Source organism: Eublepharis macularius, chromosome 4 (genome assembly GCF_028583425.1).
Source record: "Eublepharis macularius isolate TG4126 chromosome 4, MPM_Emac_v1.0, whole genome shotgun sequence".
NCBI classification, from domain to species: Eukaryota; Metazoa; Chordata; class Lepidosauria; order Squamata; family Eublepharidae; genus Eublepharis; species Eublepharis macularius.
The window spans coordinates 118,518,026-118,543,745 of NC_072793.1; the positions used below are offsets into that span (position 1 = coordinate 118,518,026).

Here is a 25,720-nt window from a genome sequence, read left to right on the forward strand (position 1 = left end):
ATTTGATAAGGTGAATCACAATCCTATGCACATGAGTGGTATTCTGTGCAACTGTATCATGAATATGCTAATAATCAACTGGTGCATCTTTAAATCAAAGTTACTTTGAGGCAATAGTATGATCTTATTCTCCAGCAGGTTTTATTCTCCAGCAGGTTTTAAGTTTTATTATCAAGCCAAGTTTTAAAGTTGCTTGTGCTTAAACAACATAAAAACTAGTCACCATTGCATAGAAAAAAACCAATTACATAAAATATATATAACTAAGATATCATACAACACCAGCTTATGAATTTGAATTAGCAGGTTCCTTGAAGATTTCCTTGTCCATAGAGATCATATTCCTTGTAGAGTATATATTCTTTCAAGCGATTTGGTAGTGGCAGAAATGTCAGAAAGACAGGACATCGTAGACGCAAGCGTCCTAAGCACTTTCGGATTTTCAGGCGGCAAAGGTGTTTCAATGGGCGAGCATTTGCTTAAAATGAGGAAGAGTAACAATATGATTATTCCACTTTAGCGCCTGATTTTGAAATTTCCACTTTAGCCAGACTAGACTGAGGGACCTCTCTCTGTATGACTGCACAAATCCCTGTTTTTTAACTGTTCTCATCTGTAAAATGGGAATGTTCCCTGCCCCCCACCAGCTCCTGATAAGGGGTCTTAATGAAGTAGAACTGCTTGTCTAAAGCTTTCAACACAAGAGCTGTTTATAGCATGATTCAAAAGAAACAGATTATTTCTGAGATGTGTTATAAGCAGTTTATATTCTTTAAATCACTGTTTAAAATTTATACCAATAGTAAACTCTTTTTTCTATTAATAACGTTCAAAATATGTGTATCCTGCCTTTCCACAATGCCCAAGGCAGCATATGCAATATTAGCATACACAATTCAAAACATAGTTACACATACGAATTAAAATAATATAAAGTTAAAAACTACAACATTCTTCTTTTGTAAGGGTAACCTTAGCTAGATTGTCTATTGCTTTGCATCTTGGAAGGGGTTTTACAATGTGATGCAGGATTCGACGCACAGGGGTTCCCATGGGCCTGATCTGCTAGGTTACAGCTGGTACAGAATGGGCTTCCCATGGGCCTGATCCGGCGGTTACAGCTGGTACAGAATGCAGCGGCGCGGGTCATTGCTGGAGCACTGGTGTGGGAGCATATCATGCCGGTGCTACGCCAGCTGCATTGGTTGCCAGTGGAGTACCAAATCAGGTTTGGTGTTAACCTACAAAGCCCTATGCGGACTGTGACAGACGTATCTACGGGAGTGTCTCTCACCATATGAGCCCCGGTGGACTCTTCGGTCAGGTGGGAAGCATCTGTTAAGGGTCCCTGGCCCTAGGGAAGCCCGTCTGGCGTCGACCAGGGCCAGGGCCTTTTCGGTCCTGGCTCCGGCCTGGTGGAATGCTCTGTCTTGTGAGACCAGGGCCCGGCAAGATTTGTTAGCATTTCGCCGGGCCTGTAAGACGGAGCTATTCCACCAGGCATATGGCTGACGCCGGGCGGTGCTCCCCCCCCTCTGTGGAGGGGAGGATCAAACCATATGCCCTCCTATGCAGATGCAGATATTATTGTCCACACTTGATATTGTACATAGTTGCTCTGGAAAAACCGCTGTATGAAACATCAAATCTCAATTATGTGCTGCTTTTATCTATTTGTATGTAAATATATGACATTTATATACATAGCTGTAATTTTAATGATTAGATACAGTGTTTTTAAATGTTTTTAATGGTATTAACATTTGTATTTTTGTTAACTGCCCTGAGCCTGCGAAAGCGGGGAGGGCGGAATATAAATATAATAAATTAAATTAACAGATCCTAATAATAAAAAGGCATTTAAGTACAGAAGTATGCTGCATGGTGTGAAAATGTTTTCAGCATTCAGGGTTATGCGTATGGTAGTCCTTACTGGCACAGGATTGCACGTAAAGCACAATGCATTTATTATTTAATTATAACTTGTTGTAATTAATAAACAATACAGCTTAAAATGGAATACAAAGGCATTAAACTACATAATGGAATAAAACAAAATGCTATCCCTGCTGCCAGGTTGGGTTTTTCCCCCATCACATCTGTTCTCCTGTTGCACCTCCCCAGTTTCTCCCCCACAGCTGTTGCTGGGGGTTTCTCACCATCCAGGAGCAGCATATCTGAAAGTATTTCAGTCTACTGGAAGAGGGAATTGGGGAAGCCACACATCCATGCATGGAAGTTTCTGCCTAGTATTTTAGTCCCCTGTCAGTTAATTTTTATTCTGAATTTTGCTTATGGGAAGAAGAAAAACTAATTTAAAGAAGTAAGCCATCTTTGAGAAGCCATCAGTTATTGAGCCACAATAATTCATACTTAATCTGAAGCATGCAGATGTACAAGCTAGTTTCTGTATCTTACAATACATTGAGGAGTTTATTGTGGATACTCTTATGTTACATGATAGAGCTCTGCATTCCCTATAACCCAAAATCAATTAAAGAGATTATTGTGGCTTTGAGTTAACAGACTGAAGGTGAGGATGTTGGTGGGCAGAGAACTACCATATACCCCCTCACGTAGCTTTCAAACATACATTCTCTATGCAGGTGAACTATACTGGATACTTACTCAAAATAGTACTGATTTCTGGCCAGAGTTTTTGCTCTTGAAGAACACCCTGAAGTTTAGAGCAGAGGTGTATATGATCTACATAATCTAGCATCACACGTACTATTTTTCCAGAAAGGTGCTTTAACCATGCTACAGTTATCACTTCACAGAACTGAGAGAGAGAAAAATAAGTTTTTAAAACCATAGAATTCAACATTTTATATTATTCAAATTCCCCCAAAGAACAAAACAGAAATGCAAAATTCCAATCAGGCATCAGCCAGCAGTGTTGCCAATGCAATTTAGTAAACTATCAAAACAAGCACAATAGTACCATTGCCATTTACTCTTTTAAGCATTTTTCATTTCTCAAAAGCAGATGTTTCAAGAAAAACAGGATAACCCCTTGCTTCCCTTGCAACACAAATAGGAGGCTGGGGGCATTTACAAGGGAGAATCAGGGAGGCAGGGCTACTCAGCCTCTTCTGTTTGCCTGCCAGAGTTTCCGCTGCTACAGTGTCCTCGTGTTGTTTGGATCACTTGCTTCTGGTCTTTGAGGAAAGACAGCTAGAAGGAAGGCAGATGACTGAGAATGGAAGAGGTTATACACCCGTATGGAGTGCTTACCATATTGTCTTTAATAACAGTAGAGGTCCATCCTTCAAACAGGTATTGGGAATGCTTGTCTCTGTGAGGACAGTCAAAGCAACGGTATACATCATATCCATAATTCAGCAACATTCTTAACATAACTTCATCTTTCAATGTATACTGCAGAGCTGATGGAAAATGTGTTGTATTAACCCTGCAGAAGTAGTTAACATTGGCACCATGGCGAAGCAGGAGGCTAACAAGCTCATAATTGCCCATTCTTAATGCCACCTGGAGACAGTTAACAGGGTCTTGGTTGGGTAAGGCTCCAGCTTCCAGGAGCAGCTGAGCTGAGGCAATATCCCCATTAGAGACTGCAAAATACAAAGCTGACTTCCTCTCATCATGATAGCCTTTGCGAACTCTCTGATGCAGCATGAAATTGGCATCAAATCCAGATTTCAGAAGGAACTCAAGGCACTGAGGATGGCCTCCTGCGGCAGCTGAGTGAACTGGACTGATTCCACTCTCCTTTATGGCAGAGTAATCTGTCACAGGAACCAAGATCTGTAAAACTCTAGGGAGCAGAGCAAAACCAAACCAAAACGAAAGTCAGAAAAGGTGCAGTTGCACTGTGCTTACATGCAAGAATTGCAATTTGTTCATACTGATCACATCAAAATTGTAGAATCTGTAATAGTAGCACAACCAGCACACAGCTGTGCATCACTGGGAAACAGGGTGGGGGGAGAATCTAGCAAGCTACTTACTAGTAAGACACTGTTGATTTCTTACAGCCTGTCACAAATTGCAAGACTGACAAATGGCTACCTTCCTATCACTTTTGCCACCCCCTCCATAATTTTCTGTTTGCAAAGCTCATAAATTGAGTCCACATTTTCTAACTCACAATAAGTGTCCCCTATAAGCAGCTCTGTGGATAGGCAGGTGACCTGAATGCTTTGGTACATTGGCATCGGCCCCATACTCTAGGAGAAGTGAGACAGAATCTGGATTTCCTTCTCCAGCAGCTTCAAACAATATAGATGCACAATCCGAGGCCTGGGAAAGAACATTGGCACCTAAGATGAAAAGAGTAACACAAACTAATAAATATGTATTGAGAGTCAACATGAACAGTCTGCTGTATTCTAGCTCTTTCATAAAGAGCTTTATTGGAGTAGGTTGATGTTTTTCATTGAAAAATCTTGGAAGTAAGAGATCTATACTGGAATATTGCAGTCAACTCCTGGGGAAAGAGCTCCAATAGCAACTTACCACACACCCACACACCCCATTTGGCCTTCTCCTTTGACCCAGCAAATCTGCTTGTCTTCTGTTAAACTGATATAGTACCGTCTATAAAGTACAACATACATTGTAAAGCCTTTAAAAAACACTGTTCCACAATTTTAACCAATACTAACAAGTCCTTTGTCATAATCTTGCTGTTCACTCATTCCCTCTTGATGCAACATATACTTTCTGGAAGGTCCCTCATGCTGCTGTCAAACCACTCAAAGTTCTCTCTATACCTGCTAGCAATTCTGAACAATAAAACAGACTGTGCCCACATGATCACACTGGTCTACACCACTGGACGCTTGAGACTAGACTTTTGCAATGTGCTCTATTCTCCCTTGATTACTGGAAAACTTCAGATGATAAAAAAATTCTGTAGGCTATGATTGGATTCCTGGATGAGCCAGTAAAAATATGCATATTACACCTATTTTATGAGTACAGAATTTGCCCTGGCCACCTTTGTTTTGAAGTACAATTCTAAGTGTTGGCTCTTCCCTTTAAAGTTCTTCAAGACCTGGGGGTCTCATATCCACAACACTTCTTCCTGTATACTCTCCAGTGGCAATTACATCCCATCAATAAAGGCCTACTTTTAGTACCATCCTTCCTGCTAGACTTCAGCTGCCCAAGACCTTTCTGTGGCAGCACTAGTACTGTGGAATGGCTTCTTGAAGATGTGAGAGGGGTCTCCCATTTAGATGGTTGTTTCAAGTAGCTAGCCATGTTGGTCTGCAATAGAACAGCAGGATTTGAGTCTAGTGGTGCTTCAGAGACCAACATGATTTTCAGGGTATAAGCTTTCGAGAGTCATAGCGCCCTTCTTTAGATACAGGGAGGAGTGGAGATCCTCGAGCTTATGTTGTCCTAATATTATAATTACCTAACACTGATAATAGATGCAACAGATTCTCTGATTCTCTGAAACTGCATTTTTAAAAAGTAAGTCTCTAGCCCATTCAGTTGCAGAGATAGCAGGAAAAGGCATGTCTAAGCAACAGAAGGAGCTAGAGACTTACCTTTTTTAAAAATGAAAGGGGGGAATTCATAGAATCTCCTACACTTATTATTAGAATGCTAAGTTGTTATAACTTTATGAAATTAACAATTAAAAAAAGAAAGCAAAACCAGAAGGGGGAAGGAAGGCGGAGAGAGGGAGTAATGGTTTGACGATGACAAACAACTAATCATCAGAAAATAGGTTCAAAGTTGGTGGGAGTGGGTGGGACAAACAAAACCAAAAGAAACACCACACAAGGAACAAAAGAGACTCAGAATCAACTTTCAGAAACGATTGGGGTAAAAGTGGTCTTAAAAGAACTGGGGGGGGGGGGGGACAGGGAAAACAAAAAACCCCAAAGTGAAAAGTAAAGGGGAAAAATGTGTGTGCAGAAATCAGGGAATAAATCGAAGCTCTATGTGGCCAGAACCAATTTAAAAAAAAAAGAAGAAGAAAAGCCCCATGTTTGCTTTAGATGCTTATTTTGTATCTTTCTTTTCCCTTCCACCTTAAAAACAGGTGCTGGGGTTGAGCTAGTGTTCAACGTGAACTATGTCATAAAGTTGAGCACAGCTTAGTGCTCAAGGGCTTTTGTTCACTACAGTGTATTTTACCTTGTTGCCATTCGACAAAACCCCCTGCTGTTTGAACACACACACCTACTTTAAAACAATATTAGATTACTGTGACCTTTACATCTTTTGAGCTCCCTGAGGTGCAGGAGCTTTCAACTCAAAATGCAAAGCGGTATCCTGGACAAGTGTATTGAACAGAGAAAAGGTAAATTCAGCCAACATTATCTCTTGACTTGACTAATTAGGAGCAAAGTTTAGCAAAACCATTGCCAATGGGTATACTTTGTTCTGGCCCCTCAAAGCCAAGCTACAAGTGATGCCTGACACAGGATGGACACTTGTCAGCTTCCCTCAAGTTTTGATGGGAAATGTAGGCGTCCTGGTTTTACAGCTTGGCTCTCCATTACAGCTACAAGACCAGGATGCCTACATTTCCCATCAAAACTTGAGGGAAGCTGACAAGTGTCCAACCTGTGTCAGGCGTCACTTGTAGCTTGGCTCTCAGTAGTGCTACCAATAACTTGTACAGATGATGGTTGATTTATAAGGGTTTGGTGCTCAGAATAAGCTTTCCTAGGACCCAGTTCTAGATAGAGCATTCCCATGTCTACCTTTGTCTTTCAAAGAAAGTATCTTGAGTGCCTTTAGTGCTGGATTACGACAGGAAGCAAATGCATCCTCTTTGAAGAACAATCCTGTAATATCAATATATCTAATCCTCAACATGGCCCCATCTGTTGATACTTAAATGTGGAGACTGGGGACATAAACACACCAAACAGATCTTTCTACAAACCTGAAAAAGCCCCAAGTTTGGAGAAAAATCTGAAATCTAAAAAATAAAAAACATTGGTGGGTTTAAACCAACCAAAATAATAAAAACAGTGTCTGGCAGCTTTAAGAAACAAATGCCTCAGTAGCCATGGCTAGGTAACCACAGCAGTATTGCCAGCATTCAAGCCCTGGTTAGTAAAATGTAGGGGTAGGGAGGGCCCTTTCTTTCCAGGGCTGTTTTGGCCTTATTGGGGCCTGGCACAGGAACCACCAGATTACTTGCTACCAGCAACTTCCCTGACTCACCCAGGCTTGGCTCCTCACTACTGTTCAACAGCAGGCATTGCACAACAGTCAGTGTTGTAAAGTGGTTAGCCAGGTTCAAATTCCCACTTTGCTGTGGAATCTACCTCACAAGGTTATTTTAACGATAAAATGAAGGGGAGAATGATGTTAGCTGTTTTGAGTCCCTATTGTGGAGAAAGCTGAGGTATAAATAAAGTTAAATAATAAATATAGTTAAAAGATGGGAAGAGGAACAGATGAAAGGTATGTTGATGATTGCTGTGTTTTCCTGAGGAGGATCTGCCTAGAGAAGAGAAGGATGGAAAAGTGAAGACAGGGAAGCTAACATTTTTAAGAAATGAGTGCCCTCAACAGCGGTCACTTGGGGAGTTGCTAAGCAAGCACAACAGTATTGCCAGCCTTTGCCTTGGTTTCTATCAGTAAAATGCAGGAAAAGTGGACAGTGTCCTTTCTAGGGCCAACTAGGCTTTTGAGGGAGAACTCATTGGGGCCTGACCCTGCAGCAACCACTGGTAGGCCCAACTGCTCACTACTGTTCAACAGCATCCACCCCATGAAAGCAGTGTAGTAGTTAGACCTTCAGACTAGGATCTGGGAGGCCTAGGTTTGAATCCTCACTCTGTCATGGAAGCTTGCTGTGTGACCTTGAGCCAGTCACTCATTTTCAGCCTAACCTACCTCTAGAGTCAGGGCCAGATATAGGGTTGCCTGCACCCGGGTCAACCCAATCCCCACGTTGCCCTGTGCGTGTGCAAAGTGAGCAGGATAAGCATGCCGCCTTGCCCCCCAGGAAAAGCATGCCACCTCTCTGCCGCTGGAGGGAAGGGAGCACACAGCAAGCTGCCCGCCCTGGAACACAACGCACTGCAGAGCTGGCGGCGGCCATGTGGGCGGCTGAATGGAGGTCTGGAAGGCCGCCCGAGCCATTCCCCTTCTCCAGTGATGGGGTGGCTGGCTTGCTGCGCACTCCCTTCCCTCCAGCGGTAGGTAGCATGGACAGCACACTTCCAGGGGGCACCCTGTGCTGCTGCCAGCTGCCTGGTCAGTGGGGCAGGCAAATGACATGGCGGCTTTCCAGCCCTCCATTCAGCCGCCCGTGTGCCAGCTCTGCAGCACATCATGTTCTGGGGCGGCCGATTTGCCTCCCCCTCTTTGGCGGTGCTGGGGGCAGGGTAACTCCCCTGCCCCCCTCAATCCGGTCCTGTCTAGAGTTGCCAGGTCCCTATACCCTCCCAGTGGGGGTGGAGGGATCTGGCACTTACCTTGTGCAAGCAGAGTGGTGTCTCTGCACGTGTGCAAAGCATACATACACTGTGCCACCTGCACAATAATGTCACTTCCTGAAGTGATGTCATCACGTCAGCCATGGGAGTGCTCCTGCTCTCCATGTGGGGCCAATTTGGCTCATTTGGGGCCAAAATCAGCCCCAAACAAAGCATCGGAGTGCTCCCGTGGCTGGCGCAACAACATAACTTCCGGGAGTGACATCATCATGCCCCTGAGAATACACACTTCACGTGTGTTCTTAGGGTGCCTGCTGGTGGGCAACCTCTGAGGGCTTGCCACTTCCTGCTGATCGCTGGTGGATTGGCAGTCAAGGGGACAAAACCCCAGGAGCTTGCCCGCCACCGGCAAGCACCTGGGAACCCTACCTACCTCACAGGATTGTTGTGAAGATAAAATGAAAGCGAGGAGAACTACATCAGCTGCTTTGGGTCCCCATTGTGGAGAAAGGTGGGGTATAAATGAAGCAAATTAAGAAATATAGATGAAGATAAAAGGTTGGGTGATAAGGCAGATAAAAGGTTGGGTGATGGTGGGAAGGAGAGAAGGAAGCAGGAAAAGAGGAGAGGCTATATGGGGGCTTTCAGGGAAGAGAAAGATAAAATAGTGGGGGAGCAGAAAATGTGACAGTCCATGCTATTGCATGTTCCCCAGGTTGCTAATCTCCAGTTGGGGGCTGGAGATCTCCCAGAATTACAACTGAGCTACAGATGTCAGAGATCAGTTCCCCTGGAGAAAATGGCTACTTTGCAGGGTAAACTCTATCGCATTATACCCTGCCAAGGTCCCTCCCCTCTCCAGGCTCTATGCCCAAATCTCCAGGAATTTACCAACCCAGAGATGGCAACCCTGTGGGTCTCCTACTTGTATTATTGTAACAACCAGCAATTCAAAATATTCAAAATTAAAGCTCGGGCACATATTTCACTTTCAAGGCATTACGTGCAAGTTCTCACCTTTGCGCAATAAGATTTCCAGAATTTCTGTGTGCCCGTTCTGTGCTGCCAGTGCCAGAGGAGTGAGACCGTATGAACTCTGTGGATCAGGATCTGCTTTAGACCAAAGCAGAAATTCCACCATGCCTTTTCTGCCAAGCTTGGCTGCCTCATGTAAAGCTGTCCTCTTGTTGACACACTGCAGATTGACATTGGCACCAAATTGTAACAGCAAGGAGGCAATTTCATATGAGTCATGTTGAACTGCTGTGGGAGAAGTAGATTGGAAAAGGCAGCATTTAAATTATTCATTTAAAATATATTTAAATCAGATCAGTTCCTCTGGAGAAATGATTGTCTGATTGTGAAGTCAGACCAGGATAAGCCTTTGCTTATCTATCATGTTATTTATATACAGGGAAAAGGTCATAAGCACTGCAAGAGGCTAAAGTTAGAACCGAGCTACTGGCCTATTTGATTTACCAATTACTTCCACAGGACGTTCCTACTTCTACTGGCCTCTCTGGAGACAAAACCACTCCCCTGGTCTTTTGCTCTCTTTCTGCACAATAAAAGGAAAAAATAACCACCCAAATGAAGAGCAGCTTGTATCAACTTGAACAGCGCTGGTGGTGACATGACAGGAACCTACTGGAAAGTTGTTCCTAATGGGCAACCAGCAGACCTTTTGGCTTTACTACAGGAGATAATAGAGTGGATCCAGCCATTCTGTTCAGCAAAGCTGGAAGTCTTTTTGCAGCTTTAGACTTTACAGGGTGGCTGGACCCACCACAGGATTTTCAGTATTAAAAAAAGTACTAAATCCTCAATTTGATCTGACTGAGTACTGCAAGATTATCTGGGGCAGACTCTGGGACACCTAAATATACTGAGCTCTCCTTTGCAAAAGGGCCTGCTCCTCATAGCCAGTGGAACTCCAGTAATATTGCCAACTACCCTAGTTATAACTTAGAAGAGGCACTAGCACCCCGTCTCAGAGGAGCCAATAACTGAGCGTGGATCCTAGAGATGCATGCAGGCAAACTAGTGAGATGACTGGAAAAATCTTCTGGCTCATTTCCAGGCACGCCATTTGTGCAGCATTATTTTATCCTAAATCTTCTCACGATGTAAACAAGAATAGAATCTTCAACATGCCAGACATATTGTCTAATATAGGCACAGATTTATACTGTATGACTTTATTTACCTATAAATAAAGAAGAATCTCCGGCTTCATTCTTAATATCAGGGTTAAAACCATTGAGTAACAGAAAATGGACATTTTCCACAAGGCATTTATTCACAGCTACAAACAGAGGAGTCTCTCCTTTCATGTTTGTCTGTTGCCATACAGTTGGATGTGAAGCTGAAAGATGATCATGAGAAAGGAACAACTTTTTCAGTACTGAGTGACATGCAAGACAGGTTTAAATAAAAATGCTCAGAACACACCAAGGGTTTTACCTTTCAGAGTTATTTCTAGGATATGTTTGTTTAGTTGGGCTGCAGCTTCATGTAAAGGAAGACAGCTGTGTCCATCTTCTTCCTGAAAAGCAGAAGTGTGGCGTATCAACTTAAGCAAAGTCTCTTCTTCACCTGTTAAGTGCATAAAATTTAAGAATAAGATAGTTGAAATTCAAAGACAGTTTTGATCATCGGTAACCCCAATAAGCTTGACAGGTTCACACTTGCAAGTACACTGCTTGATCCCTTATCACTGGCTTAATGTAAGGTTGCTATTGCTAATGCACTCATTTTCCATTGGCATGACCATTTTTCCCCTGCTCTGGCTGGTTGGCAGATTAACATAAATATATAATAGTGGGAATAGTAAATAAGCCAGGTTTTGTGCAGTGACTTTTAAGGAAATGGAACTTGCCATATTGTACCTTTGCAGGCCTTTACCAAGGCCTTTGTAGTCCTCCTGACCTTGCAGCCAATTTTAACTTTCATTTGCAGCCCAGTCATTTTTTTTAACCTCTCAAGCATCTTCTCTAAACACTGCAGCTGTCTTTAGCTGCCTTTTCTACTTCCTTTCTCTCCTGCGATTTCCTCAGCCAGTTAGCAAGAAACTTATAGCAGCGTGGGGGGGGGGGGGCTGTACTTCTTATATAAATTAGTATTTTGACACCTTTTTTAAATCCCAAGTTTCCACTCTTTGACTTTTCAATTCTGCACTGGCCACAAGGCTCCACTCTTGGACCCCGCTGTTCCTGCCGCTGGGTCAAGGCCTTATCCTGGCTTAGCTTTTTCTTTTAGATTTGTACCGTCCAAGAAGTGGCAGCTCAAACTCTGTGCCACTAATTAATTTAAGCTGATTAGTAGAAAATTTTAGTAAAGTGAAAGAAATACTCCCCTTTCTGTCTGAAACCCCACTTAATCCCAGAGAGAATCCAAAACAGATACTTAACTGTCCTAATGGCAGTGATAATCTTTCTGTGATTTGCACTTGTAGCAAAATGCAATCTGCAATGAGAACAAATGATAATTAAAATTAACCATAAAATAATTGTTCCCCCCACCCATCAATGAATTACAAATCCAAGGTGGAAAAATGAAATGAAGGGTGACAAAAGAATGGTGCTGTTAAAGTAAACTGTTATTCACTACAGCATGCTAAATTATATCTAGAGGATTTATTACATTTCATAGTGAGGAAGGCTTTATATGGTGCTTAGAATGCAGCTAGTGCTGTCTACTATTATTGATAGTTGATGTCCTGATTCTTGTTAAATAGCATGTACTGTGGAAGATATTTATTTTTCTTAGAAAGATCACTGAAAGCTTTTCCATCAGTTTCCAGACTTTCAAATAATTCTTTTCATTAATTTCTAATCTGTTTCTAATATACCTGCATAGCATGCATAGCATTTAATAACATTTAGCAACAGTTAATTCTTTGTTGTAAGCAGGATGAAAGGGGAAGAGATGTTAAGAGCCAAAGCACTCGGTGTCCAATTTGCAGAAAGACAAAACAACAAAAACAAAAGTAGATTTCAACCTACATCTGCACAGGCATTAAAGGAGGAAAGGTGAGCTACAGGAGGCATGTGGGGACACTGTGCGGCATCAGAAATATGCCAGACTCCTTTCTGAATTCCAAGTTTTAATTTTTTAAAAAATTCTATTTAGAGATGCCAGGTCCCTCAGGGGGTGGGGAATCCCCCACTTCTACCCTCCAACCCCCACTGCCACTCACCTGGCTGGTGGGGGGGGGAGCGGGGGAACAAGCCTCCCAGGTGCACTCCCAATGCAGCACAATGGGACCCAAATGTGAGGGGGAGAAAAAGGTGAGTGCTGGGTCTCCCCTCCCTCTGGGAGGGTAAGGGGACCTGGCAACCCTATCTATAGTCTTTTTCATTGTGCAGATGTAAAAGAAAATGTGTCTGTCAGCAAAAATTATTCACCCTAGGCAAAGCAGTAGTGCTTCAACTCCCCACTCCCCCCGCGCAAAATCCCTGACAGTGCAATGATGGGAATAAATACGATGTCCAGAATCTTATTAACACAACGGGTATGTTGGCCAACTCTACTGGTTGGTCAACATATCTGCCACTTATATTATCTGCTGACTCTCTCCCCCCTCTCACCCTCCATTTCCACTGCTGGTGCCTTTATTGAATTGAAATAGTCTCAGCAAGACACTAGATGTATGAAGACTAATAACCTTCCCCAATAAATTACCAAGTTATAATTTTTAATGTAGAATTTGTATAATAAATTTATTAAAGTATGGGTAGTATTTGATTCTGGTTTTGATTAGTTATCATCTGATTGCAAATAGTAATTGAACTGCCATATGAAGTAGAATACATGTATAGTAGACATAATTGTATCAGAAAAACAAGAATCAAACAACTACCTCATATCTCACTTAAACAGAAAACAACATCCAGTGGTATGTGAAGCAAAGCACCCAACTAGCTACAGTTGAGCACTTTTACACGTTAATTTCAGTGGAAGGATGAAACATACTCTTGGAGAATAGTCTAAAGACACATGATGCAGTTCTACTACTAAACCTAAGCAGGGAGATTGCTTGGAAAGTATACATAAACTGCTCTGAGCTTCTCAGAAGCCAAGTAGATTATAATGAGTTAACTTTAAGTGTTTAACCGTGGATAGCTCATGGCCAGCATTATTACAATCTTCTTCCCTGGCCAAAACACAGATCACTGTGACTGTTAACCTAATCATACAAAATGGAGAAAAATACACACAGTGAACATTTTACAGCAGCCAGTTCTATGCGTCAGGGTTTAAAAGGTAACACGGACAATTGCCAGAAGGACCCGCATACCCATTGTTCTCTGCTGCAGTCACTGTCTCACTCTTGTGCACATCCTCCAAACTTTGTTGAATAACATATTGAGTAGGAATGTCGTCATCTGAATCATCGCATGCATTTGCACTGTTGTGCATGTTAAAACCACATAGTTCAGCTCACAAAACCAGGTGGGAATAAATAATTGTCCTATGCTTGGAATGGAATTTGTTCCAGTTTTTGAGAAAGATCAGTAGCTAATTGACAGAAAGAAATAATAAATCAACCTGAGTTATCATTTACAGTAAAAATTTTACAGTGAGAAAGGCAGTACATACATAAATAAAACAGTAACAAATTGTCATATTTTCTAGGCAACAAAAGCAGAGAAAACTTAAATGACAGTTAATACATTATACATTTACCTTAATTTTGCTTGCCTAACCAATGGAAGAGATTTCCTATCATAGGAAAAAAGGGTCACATCAAGCTTGATGATGAAGATGTTTGGTGCAGGTACATATCCCTCCCTCAATTCTCTAAGCCATCAGTGTAGAAGGAAGGTAAGAAAAAGAGCACACAATGGAGAAGGAGGGAGGGATGTGTACCTGCACCAAAGACCACTCAATGAAAAACAGTTACTGGTAAGTACAACCCTGTTTTTGTCTTCATGTCTTCTGTGCAGTCCCACATGGGAGATTAGTGAGCTAACCTACTCAGGAGGTGAGCGTGGAAGCTCTTTAATGGAAGAGATCTTCAGGACAGCCTTGACTACAGCTGCATCCCTTCTGGAGTATATATCAATGGCATAATGTTTGATGAATGTGGATAGCGTAGACCAGGTGGCTGCCTTACACTAGAAGGATGCCCACATTGAAGGCTGACAAGGTGGATTGAGCCCTTGTACAGTGAGCTCTTACATGCAATGTGCATGGTTGTTTAGATTGATTATAACAATCCTTAATAAGCCAAACTATTCAATTTGAAATAGTCTGTGTGGTGATCTTCAGGCCCTTTTGGGGCCCTTTAAATGAGACAAAGAGATTAAGGCCCTTTCAATAGTCTGTGCAGTGATCTTCAGGCCCTTTTGGGCCTGAAGAGATTAGGATCCTTTCAGAAGGGAGTTGTCCTGTTCAAGTAAAAGCACAAACCACATTTGTCACCTAGGGGCTATGTCGGTCTGCGTTACGGCTAAATGATCACACTAGACACTTGCGTGGGTTAGAAATGGCCACAACTCTATTGATTACAGCTATATGGAGCATTGGCCTGGCATCTGGGCTGGATCCCCGTTGGCATCGTAGGCCTTCCTGCCGACCGATGCATCCCCCGCCAGCCTCCCGCTGGCCCATCGGCTCATTCTGCTCCGTCGCCGGCTCCGCCTGGCGACCCTTGCTTCCAGCTCCGTCGGGGTGAGCAGTCCCGCAGGCCAGCTCACCCTGATGGGATCCGGCCCAATGCCTCGAAAACCGCCAACCCATAAAGTTGTGACAGAGCCCCCTCGAAACGTTCTCAGTCTGCGGAGGGTGGGCGGGTGCTAGTTGATCCGGCAGATGCTCGAACAGCAATGGCGCTGACCATGCGGCTGGACCCTCATGGAATGGATGCTCCGCCTCCGCTCCGGTCCCGCCTCCACGCCGTCCGGCCCCAGGTGCCAACCCTGCTTGCAGGTGAGTCTGCCGCTTCCTTTGTCACCTAGGGGCTATGTCGGTCTGCGTTACGGCTAAATGATCACACCAGACACTTGCGTGGGTTAGAAATGGCCACAACTCTATTGATTACAGCTATATGGAGCATTGGCCTGGCATCTGGGCTGGATCCCCGTTGGCATCGTAGGCCTTCCTGCCGACCGATGCATCCCCCGCCAGCCTCCCGCTGGCCCATCGGCTCATTCTGCTCCGTCGCCGGCTCCGCCTGGCGACCCTTGCTTCCAGCTCCGTCGGGGTGAGCAGTCCCGCAGGCCAGCTCACCCTGATGGGATCCGGCCCAATGCCTCGAAAACCGCCACTGGAGGCTGGCCGAAGGCCCGCCTCCCGCCAACGCTCCAGCTGCTGTAACCACAAAGGTGGAGCCACCCCCAATCCCCGAGGGGGGGCCCTGACTTAGATGCCCAGAGGGAGGCGAAAAACCCCAAGAGGCCTCGGCCAATCTGGCCCCTTGCGGGAAAAAATTCCTCCCCGGCCCCCGAAGGCGACCGGCCAAGTGGCCCTGGGGATCTCGAACAGCAATGGCGCTGACCATGCGGCTGGACCCTCATGGAATGGATGCTCCGCCTCCGCTCCGGTCCCGCCTCCACGCCGTCCGGCCCCAGGTGCCAACCCTGCTTGCAGGTGAGTCTGCCGCTTCCTTTGTCACCTAGGGGCTATGTCGGTCTGCGTTACGGCTAAATGATCACACCAGACACTTGCGTGGGTTAGAAATGGCCACAACTCTATTGATTACAGCTATATGGAGCATTGGCCTGGCATCTGGGCTGGATCCCCGTTGGCATCGTAGGCCTTCCTGCCGACCGATGCATCCCCCGCCAGCCTCCCGCTGGCCCATCGGCTCATTCTGCTCCGTCGCCGGCTCCGCCTGGCGACCCTTGCTTCCAGCTCCGTCGGGGTGAGCAGTCCCGCAGGCCAGCTCACCCTGATGGGATCCGGCCCAATGCCTCGAAAACCGCCACTGGAGGCTGGCCGAAGGCCCGCCTCCCGCCAACGCTCCAGCTGCTGTAACCACAAAGGTGGAGCCACCCCCAATCCCCGAGGGGGGGCCCTGACTTAGATGCCCAGAGGGAGGCGAAAAACCCCAAGAGGCCTCGGCCAATCTGGCCCCTTGCGGGAAAAAATTCCTCCCCGGCCCCCGAAGGCGACCGGCCAAGTGGCCCTGGGGATCTCGAACAGCAATGGCGCTGACCATGCGGCTGGACCCTCATGGAATGGATGCTCCGCCTCCGCTCCGGTCCCGCCTCCACGCCGTCCGGCCCCAGGTGCCAACCCTGCTTGCAGGTGAGTCTGCCGCTTCCTTTATCATCAAGGGTGTGCAAAAGTCTCTCTGTGTCAGTCATAGGTGTAGGAAAAAATATGGTAAGACTATGTCCTGGTTTAAGTTAAAGGCAGAGATGACCTTTGGCAGAAAGGGGAGGCTTGGACAGAGAATGACCTTATTTGCGAATATCTTCAGGAAAAGAGGGTCATATCCCAAGGTCTGCAATTCACTCACCCTTCTAGCCGAGGTTATAGCCAACAGAAAGGCTGTTTTAGCTGTCAGAACCTTAAGGGAGCAGGTAGCTAGGGGCTTGAAAGGTTTTTGATGACTGAAGTGAGAACTACGGGGGGAATCCACTGGGGAATCAGACTGGAAGCTGAAGGGTATAGGTTTGCTAAATTTATGAGGAGGACTTGCATTATGGCTGGGCAGAGAGAGTTCCTGCTTATGTCGTCATGGTAGGCTGAAATGGCTGCTAGGTGGATTTTAATAGAGGAATTAGCCAAACCTTAGTCCTTTAGTTAGACCAAACAGTGCAAAACAGATGGCAATGAAGCAGAGATAGGGTTCAAGTTCTTGTTTGTAGCCCAAAGATAATTTTTTTACCATTTGGCTAGGTATCATTTCCTGGTGGATGGTTTCCTAGCCTCCAACAGGACCTTTTGGACCAGGGAGAAAAATATCAGTTCAGGGGAAATACAAACCAGGCTGTCAGTTTCAGAGTGCTGAGGTTGTGGTGGAGAACCACATCATCCTGTAGCAGGTGTGGGGTTAGGGGAAATTGGTAGATTCTGCCCAGCGTCATTTGGAAGAGTGGCAAACCAGTCTTGCCTTGGCCAGTAAGGGTCTATTACATTTGCTGAGGAACCTTCCCATATCATTTTGCTGAGTATAAACGTCATAAGAGGTAGAGGGCAAAGGCATATAGGAGGGTGCCCGGCCAATAGATCAGAAAGGCATCCCTGAGAGAGGCCTTCCCCTTCCCCGCCCTTGAGCAATATCAAGCACATCTCATGTTGAGGTCTGTGGAAGGATTTAATTTAATTTAATTTATTATATTTATATTCCGCCCTCCCCGCTTTCGCAGGCTCAGGGCGGATGCCCCCACATTGCAAAACAGGGTGGAGGGAGATCATGTGGATGGACCGTTCCTAGTTCTGAGATTTGGACTGACTCAGTCTATCTGCTAGAACTTGTGTATGGCAATGAGACTTACTCGATGCTGGATAGCCCATTCCCATATTAGTGAGGAGTCCTGGAAGACAGCCAGGGAAGATGTGGTTTCGTGTGTTCAACTAATGCATGGCAGTTGTATTGTCTGTGCTATCTGAACATTCTTGCCTTTCACTTGGAAAACCAGAGCATACCTTATTGCCCTGAGCTTGAGGAGGTTGATCTGTATGGATTATTCTTGAGGGGACCATGCTCCCTTTACCTGGGTGGTCCCCGAACTAGCCGCTCATCCCAACAGAGAGGCATCAGTAAAGACTGAAATGTGAACTGGGGAGGAACCAAATACGGTCCCCACTAAGAGGTTCTGTATGTTGCTTCACCAATTTAGGGACCTTTGGATGAGTCTTGGGATGGAGAACCACTTGTATGAGTTCTTGCAGCGAGAATGGGACACTCTGACAAACCAGTTTTGAAGGAGACAAAGCTTCAGTCTGGCAAATGGAACTATCAGAGAGCCTCGCTACAAGTGACATTTTACACGCGAACGGCACTTGATAATTTTCGCAAGTCTTTCTGGGAACTGAAGTTCCTCTCCCCCACCCCTTTTCCTTCTGTTCCTTCCCCTCTCTGTTAGAATGGCTGCCTGAAGAGACGGAGAAAGCCTACGGCAACAGCAGCTTTTGCAAATCGTCTTGCTGGGGGGTGGGGGATGCTCTGGAGAAAGTTGACATGTCAGTGAAGTCCTTCCCCTCTCTGTTAGAACTGTTAGAATCGCTGCCTGAAAAGTCAGAGAAAGCCTGCTTTTGCAAATCCTTCCTCCAGTCACAAGCTTGCTCTCAATGATCCTTGGGGGCGGGCAGCTGCAACTTTCTCAGCTTTCTCCAGAGCATCCCCCCCCTCCCCGAGCAAGACGATTTGCAAAGTTGCAGCTGCCCGCCCCCAAAGATCGAGAGCAGGCTTGTGACTGGAGGAACGATTTGCAAAAGCAGGCTTTCTCTGACTTTTCAGGCAGCGATTCTAACAGTTCTAACAGAGAGGGGAAGGACACTAGGACTTCACCGACATGTCAGCTTTCTCCAGAGCATCCCCCACCCCCCAGCAAGATGATTTGCAAAAGCTGCTGTTGCCGTAGGCTTTCTCCGTCTCTTCAGGCAGCCATTCTAACAAAGAGGGGAAGGAACAGAAGGAAAAGGGGTGGGGGAGAGGGATTTCAGTTCCCAGAGAGACTTGTGAAAATGATCAAGTGCCGTTCGCGTGTAAAATGTCACTTGTAGCGAGGCTCAGAGTCAGAGAGGCCATAAAATCTAACAGTCTTTGAATATGCTTTGCACTTTGGTGCTTGTATGAAAGGACCTTGTTCAGAGTAAGGAGACATTTCCCTATCCTTTCAAGAGTAGGGAAAGCAAGGACTAGTGAGGCGTCTAACACTGCCTCTACAAATATCACCTTCTGCTGGAGAACCAGGAATGACTTCTTCAGATTGACCCTTACGTCCAGCTGGTGGAGGATGGTAAGAACCAGAGATGTGTACTGGGACAAAGATTCTCTGGTCTGGCCCACTAGAATCCAATCATTGAGATAGGGAAAAATTGGTACATCCTTTTTCTCTGAGGTGGGTTACTAGTTGCTGCAGTGATTTTTGTAAAGATATGAGGGGCAGAGGAGAGATCGAAAGGAAGAATCTTGTATTGGTACTTTTCAGAACCACATTGGAAGAAAAAGATTTATTGGAACATGAAAATATGCGTCTTTTAAATTGACAGTAGCGAACCAAAGCTGACTTTTTAACAGGGGTAAAACATCTTTTAACGACACAGCTCTTTACCCAAAACCTTTCAGATCACTATCTGAAAGGTTCTGGGTAAAGAGCTGTGATTTCCAATGACCTTGCTGTCACCTTATTATCATAAAATTTTTTGAGTGCCTCGTCCATAGTGGATGAAAATATGCCTGAACTTTCAAAGGGAAAGTCTTCCACCCTCATTCTACAGTGAGGGGTTAACGCTGTGCTTCTGAACCATGCATGCCTACATAATTCAATCGCAGAGGCCATAGCTCTCAAAGAGCAATGTCCAATATGCCTGGCCATATTAATTTGTTGTTTGGAGAGCCTTAGAGTTTCTCCCTGCAAAATTTTTGCAAGCTTTTGCTTATTATCAAGGATTAGGTTCAATATTATGGACTAGAGATGGGCATGAAATGAACCATGGAACAAAATTCCGGACGGAACGGCTGGTTCGTTTGCAAAGAAACACGCGTTCTGTGGGACCACGTTTTTACGGAACAAATGACTTTTTCCTACTGTTCTGTGGCCGGTTCGGGAAGCCAGATGGTTTGGGAAGCCAAACACTTTGGCGCCATTCAATACATTTCCTAGGCAACGGTGGCCAGTCTTTTGGAAACCCCCAATCTGAGGCCTTCACGCTTGATTGGCAGCTGTCCCTGCCATCTAGAGAGCTCCCATTTCTGGCCAATCCAGCCAGGAAAAGAGGGGGAGGGTTAGAATTTCTAAGACAACCGAGGATATGGGCCTTCAGTAGCCATGGTAACACCAATCTCTTCCTCCCAAACAATTATAGACAGGTCTTTCTGCCCACCAGAGTGCTCCTGTTTTGCTCAACCTGGGCTCTTTACATAAAAAATGAAAGCTCTGTGCCTCATGGTTTCAGTTTCTCCTGAGAGGGAGAGGAGGGCTTGCTGAACTTGCCTTTATTGCTGTTGGGAGGGATGTTTGGCCTGCACTTCTTGCTGCTGGAAAAGGGACTGAAAAGCCTTTTCTTTTTTCTTGCATTTTCTTACTGGGGACTGGGGAGGTGTTTGGGAAAGGATGCTTTTTTCCTCTCCCCTCCCCCAGCCTAGTCTTAGCTTTTCACCTCCCCCCCCAGCCTAAGTCTTAGGCCTTTGAGTAGAATTGGGGTCTTGCTTGACTAAATGAGTTTTATTTGCTTTTCTTTTTCACCTTCTCTGCTTTTTGGAGGACCTCTCTTCTGGTTTGGTTTCTGGGGGTTTGTGCCCCCCCCCAGGGAGCCTCACTTTTATTTGCTTGGAGGATGGCTGGAGGAGAGCCTGCTGAAAACTCCCTGCAAGTTTGGGCTCTCTGAGCATGAAGGGGCCCATTCCGGGCTCCCTCAAACCACAAACCGGTTAGTGAACCAGCTCAAGTTCAGCAGAGTTCATGGTTCGTGTTCCGTGAAACTGAACGAACCACGAACCACGTGGTTCATTCCCCCCCCCCCCCCCGGTTCATGCCCATGTCTATTATGGACCTATCTTTTCCCATAAGAAAAACTGGTAGTGAGCTGTGATGGCCTCATAATTACCAATTTTAAAGCTGCAGAAGCATAAACCTTTCTACGCATTATGTCTAGTTTCGTGCCCTCCTTACTGATCAGAGCTGAATGGCCTGTGCTTTTTTGGAGGCCCCTCCCTTGGAGGGACTCAGTAACAATAGAATTGGCAGAAGGGTGAGTAAACAGAAAATCTGACCCTTCTTGTTTAGCCTTATACATATTATTCCGCTTTTTTGACGTTGCTTTTTTGACGAAGCTGGTCTGGACCACACATATTTGGTCACATAAAGCATGCCGTGCATGATTGGAAATGCCACCGATCTGGTCACTTCTGAGTGTAGGACCTTGAAGACTGGATCCAAAGAGGTCAGAACAGAGCAGGTCACCTCAATGTCCAGAGATCTCACCATGTGAACTAACTGCTCAGTGTACAAGTGGAGATCCTTGCTCAGGGATAGAGCAGAATCCTCAGTAAGAAATTCTGGTGGAGAAGGTTCTGATGCAAAAGCTGAGCTAACATTGGAATCATCATCAGACTGCATAGTGTGGTTGGTGACGGTGGAAGTGGAGAAATGGCTGTAGATGATGCTATGTCTTCAGGAATCTCACCTTCTGAGAGAGATGGGAATGGAGTTATTGGAACCTTGGACAGGCTCTATGCAACCGAAGTGGTTGGAGCCAAAGATTTCTTTCTCCTGTGTGACTTGGAAGTCACTGGCTTATCAGCATATTTCAACTTGAGCTTAGCCTTTTTTGCAGGTGGCTCTGAGTGGCATCAAGATGGAACCGAAAAAAGACGCAGCTGGAACTAACTGGTCCTTCTGAGCCGTGTTAGGTGCTGGAAATGCTGGAGGAACAGAGGAGGCCTGTTCTGGGCACTGCAGTCCTTTATCTGCGGCATTATGATTGGAGTCGGTACAGCCTTTCAGGGCTGACTCCCAAAGAGCCACTTTAAGTTGTGATGCCCTTTCATGGCACTCTTTGGGTGAGAATTGCTTGCAGACTGCACACCATAAGGTGTCATGTTCCTCATCAAAGAAGGCATTTGTCGTGCCCATCAAATTGGGCCCCCAATGGGAACACTTCTTGAAGAGGGCCTTCGACACCATGGAACCGAAGACCCTAACTCGCATAGAAAGTGATGGAACCAAGGAAACGTGTCCTTATTCAGTGGTGGCAAAGGAAGAACTGAGGGAAGGAATCACTCACCTCGCTTTTTATAGAGACAGGCAGCTCAGAATAAAAGAATGATACAAACGCATGAAAAGCTAGGCAAGTGTCTCACGCCTCTAGCAGCTTTGGAACATCTGCAGCTGGCCTACGCTTGCACAGTTCCCATGTGGGACTGTACAGAAGACACAACGATGAACAGAAGTTGCATCTTGATGGAAAATATCAAAAATTCCATGTAAAAGTGGGATATTGAAACTATTAAATCTGACAGGACAGGTGAAACATTTATTTATACATTCCTAAATTATTGTTCATCAGTCATTTACTTCTGACTTGGTAAAATCATAAATGGAATCCTAATGAATAGAACTGAAAGTAACATTCTATATAATTTGTAAAATCCACACTTGTTTACCTAAACACTGCCATTCTTAATTTTTTATTTCTTTATAAACTTCAAATATTAAATCATTTTAAAGAGCAAATTACAAAAAGAAAATTTTTTGATCAGAGCAGAGAGACAAACAATATATGAAGGATGTATTGTCGAAGGCTTTCACGGCTGGAGAACGATGGTTGTTGTGGGTTTTCCGGGCTGTATTGCCGTGGTCTTTGCATTGTAGTTCCTGACGTTTCGCCAGCAGCTGTGGCTGGCATCTTAGGCTGGCATCTTAAGATGCCAGCCACAGCTGCTGGCGAAACGTCAGGAACTACAATGCCAAGACCACGGCAATACAGCCCAGAAAACCCACAACAACCAATATATGAAGGCACCAATCCAGGATCCTTCCACACCTTTTCTACTACCACCATCCCTGCACTTTACTCCTATGAGTAGAATCTCATCCTCTCCTCCTTTGGTCAGTTTTCACTGCAATAAATACCCTGCTTTCTGCTGTATCTAGGACCTAGATGTATCAGAATCTGGAGAAATCACAATTACAGAATATAACTCTCAAAATTTACATACATATTATGGCTCACATCTGCTGAAAAGACTGGAATTTTATTACTGTTAGACAAGTGCTGACATCTGCTGTACAGATCTGGTTACTTGTATGAACATGAACATTTGCTCAGCATATTGCAAATACTGTGATTTCCTCCCATGTTATTCAGGCAACATTCCAAAAAAACTAGCTTCCAGGTTGTCCTGCTCTTATATAACTGTATATATATAATTCTTGATTTACTGTCTTCCAAGACTTAGAAGGGTGCAACTCTGCTTAGGACAACTCTGAAAAAGTATTGCAAACATTTTAAACTAAGCAGCATATCATAGGTAATTTTAATTACAAATTTATATACCTACTCAGTACTAAATGTATTACTCTATAGAATACAGTTAAGTAAAACAAATTAAGCAAATAAACAAGTAGACTAGTATTACAACTGTAATACAGTTAATGCTACATCAATACTACAAGTACATGTATACTTTTAAAATATTTAATTTTTCCTTTTTGGCATAGCTTACAGTTAACTTTTTATGGAAATGACTGAAAATGATAAATTCTTCTTACCTTTCTTCTGTGTTTGAAACAGAGAGAACCTCACGCTCTAAGCAAGAGTTAAAACTAAGTGCTGTGCTGGATGTATTGGAAAATGATCTGTGTTTCTTGCAGAGTCCATATCCATTAACAACTTTCTATAAATACCAGACCCTGAGATCCTGTTGTTTGCAGGTTTCTCTGTGAGGGTTACGCAAAGTTTAAATTATTTGGAAAACCATCCTAACATGTAAGAAATGAAAACTAAAAGCTCTAGATGTAATTGGGTGGAGATGTTCAATGCAGTAAACTGTAAATCTTGAGTTCTGTTACAGATACTCTGAAAAATTCTAATTGCACAAACATTCTAGCTAAGCAGCAGTTTCCTATAGATATATTTTAAAACTAGGAAGCAACATTGTATTTGTTAGTATTAGATCTTGGTTTACTCTGTGGATGGAGGGGGGTGCTGCTGTTTATGGAATTAAAATTACCTGAGGTTTGTTGCTTTCTAAGAAGGAAGTTAGCAGGAAGGAAGGAACTAAGAGTGGTATTCTGAGTAAACCAAGAGACAGGCAGATCGGACTAAAGGAATGATACAAGAATGGATCTATCTAGCCTTGCTAGCTGTACTGCCCCCCCCGCCCCCCCCCCCGGAACATTGTACAGTCCTTCACTACCAACAGTATCAGACACTATATTGAACTTTACAATCAGTTAAATCAGGCTGGCATGCTACAATTTGAAAGATATTTTTAAAAGGCAAATTTGCACCCTAATTTAAACATTGTGCCCTTTATCCTATGCTGTGCCAGAATGGCCATAACTAGTACAGTGCCCTTGTAATGTTTTAGATTATATCATATTAACCACGTTATCTTTAGAAACAACAAAAGCCCACTTTTATTATCCCACTACCATTTTCTCACCTTAATTGGGGGGGGGATACTTACATTTATTTAGATATTTAATACTTCACTTTGCAGCTTACAATATTAGTCTCTCATCCTCCATTTTATCCTCACAGCATCAACCATGTGAGGTAGGTTAGGTTGAGAGGGAGTGACTGGCCCAAGGTCACTCAGTGAGATTTTATGGCAAACTTGGGATTTGAACCTAAGTTTCCAAGATCCTAATCCTATATACTAACCACTATACCACACTGGATCTCCAGTTCAGCTGGCTATAGCAGAATTCTTCTCACAGTTTCTCCTTGACTGTCAGGTAACTAGTTGCCGGCAGTAGGCACTCATCCACGGATGGTGGTGTGGTGGGTAATTGGTACTGATGTACTCTTTCTGCTTCCAAATTGTGTGGTATTGCTGCCAGTTTGCTCCTGCCTAGTGCCATATGTACTTGGTGGTTCTAGTTTTTGTGTAATGCCTTGCACTGATTCTGCTGCATCCACACTGATACTTCTGGACACAGCTGGTGGCAACATGGTGTGTGGACCAAGTGCAACATGAAAGCAAGTTTCAGCATTTTGACACTGCTGTATATAATTAAAGTGCATGGATCCTTTGACAATTGACTAGCCCACTGTTTGCATGGAAAATTGCTTTGCAGGTCTGCATACAATTTGAGGAAACAGATTATCTGGGTCTGTGTCAATTTATTTTCCCACCTGGTTATAGCTTTAAAACTGCCCCAATCACGCTGATAGATAATGTTCACTAGGAGAGGTAGAAGGGGAGGAGTATTACCCTATTAATTTTCCTGGACCTTTCAGAGGCTTTTGATACCATTCATCATAGTATCTGGGGGCAATGCATTTCAGTGGTTTTAGTTCTGGCTGATCATATCCAGAAGATGATGCTGGGGGACAGCTGCTCGGCTCTATTGCACTATGGAGTTTTGCGTCTTGTCCCGTATGGTCTTTAATGAATATGTAAACTACTCAAGAGGTCATCCGGAGATGTGAAGTATCACCAACATGCTAATCAAAATATAAGTCTAGACCAAAACTTGTACCCTGGAAAA

The 25,720-nt window shown here is 44.4% G+C and overlaps 1 protein-coding gene across 2 annotated transcripts; it reads right to left on the reverse strand.

Annotated features, from left to right (window-relative positions):
* Positions 1–133: 133 nt before the first annotated feature.
* ASB14 (ankyrin repeat and SOCS box containing 14) lies at positions 134–23,877 on the reverse strand. 2 transcript variants are annotated; one of them, XM_054975252.1, is made up of 10 exons: positions 23,774–23,877; positions 13,681–13,901; positions 11,791–11,846; positions 10,845–10,976; positions 10,588–10,746; positions 9,399–9,644; positions 4,112–4,283; positions 3,238–3,778; positions 2,629–2,677; positions 134–478 (listed from the first exon to the last, which is right to left on the reverse strand). In XM_054975252.1, exons 2-10 carry the CDS (start codon positions 13,800–13,802, stop codon positions 300–302), a joined length of 1,656 nt encoding a protein of 551 aa, XP_054831227.1. In that variant the 5' UTR covers positions 13,803–13,901; positions 23,774–23,877; the 3' UTR covers positions 134–299. The 2 variants fall into 2 exon arrangements, with proteins under 2 accessions (XP_054831227.1, XP_054831226.1); XM_054975251.1 differs by having other exon boundaries at positions 2,629–2,782; positions 23,774–23,874.
* Between the last annotated feature and the right edge of the window lie 1,843 nt (positions 23,878–25,720).

Excerpts from the sequence above, each read along its gene's own strand:
- ASB14 (XM_054975251.1), bottom strand. The coding sequence starts at position 13,802 with ATGCACAACAGTGCAAATGCATGCGATGATTCAGATGACGACATTCCT. Across the intron at positions 10,747-10,844 it reads CCTAGAAATAACTCTGAAAG|CTTCACATCCAACTGTATGG; the intron begins GTAAAACCCTTG and ends ATCATCTTTCAG. Across the intron at positions 2,783-3,237 it reads CTGTTATTAAAGACAATATG|TTCTGTGAAGTGATAACTGT; the intron begins GTAAGCACTCCA and ends TCTCTCTCTCAG.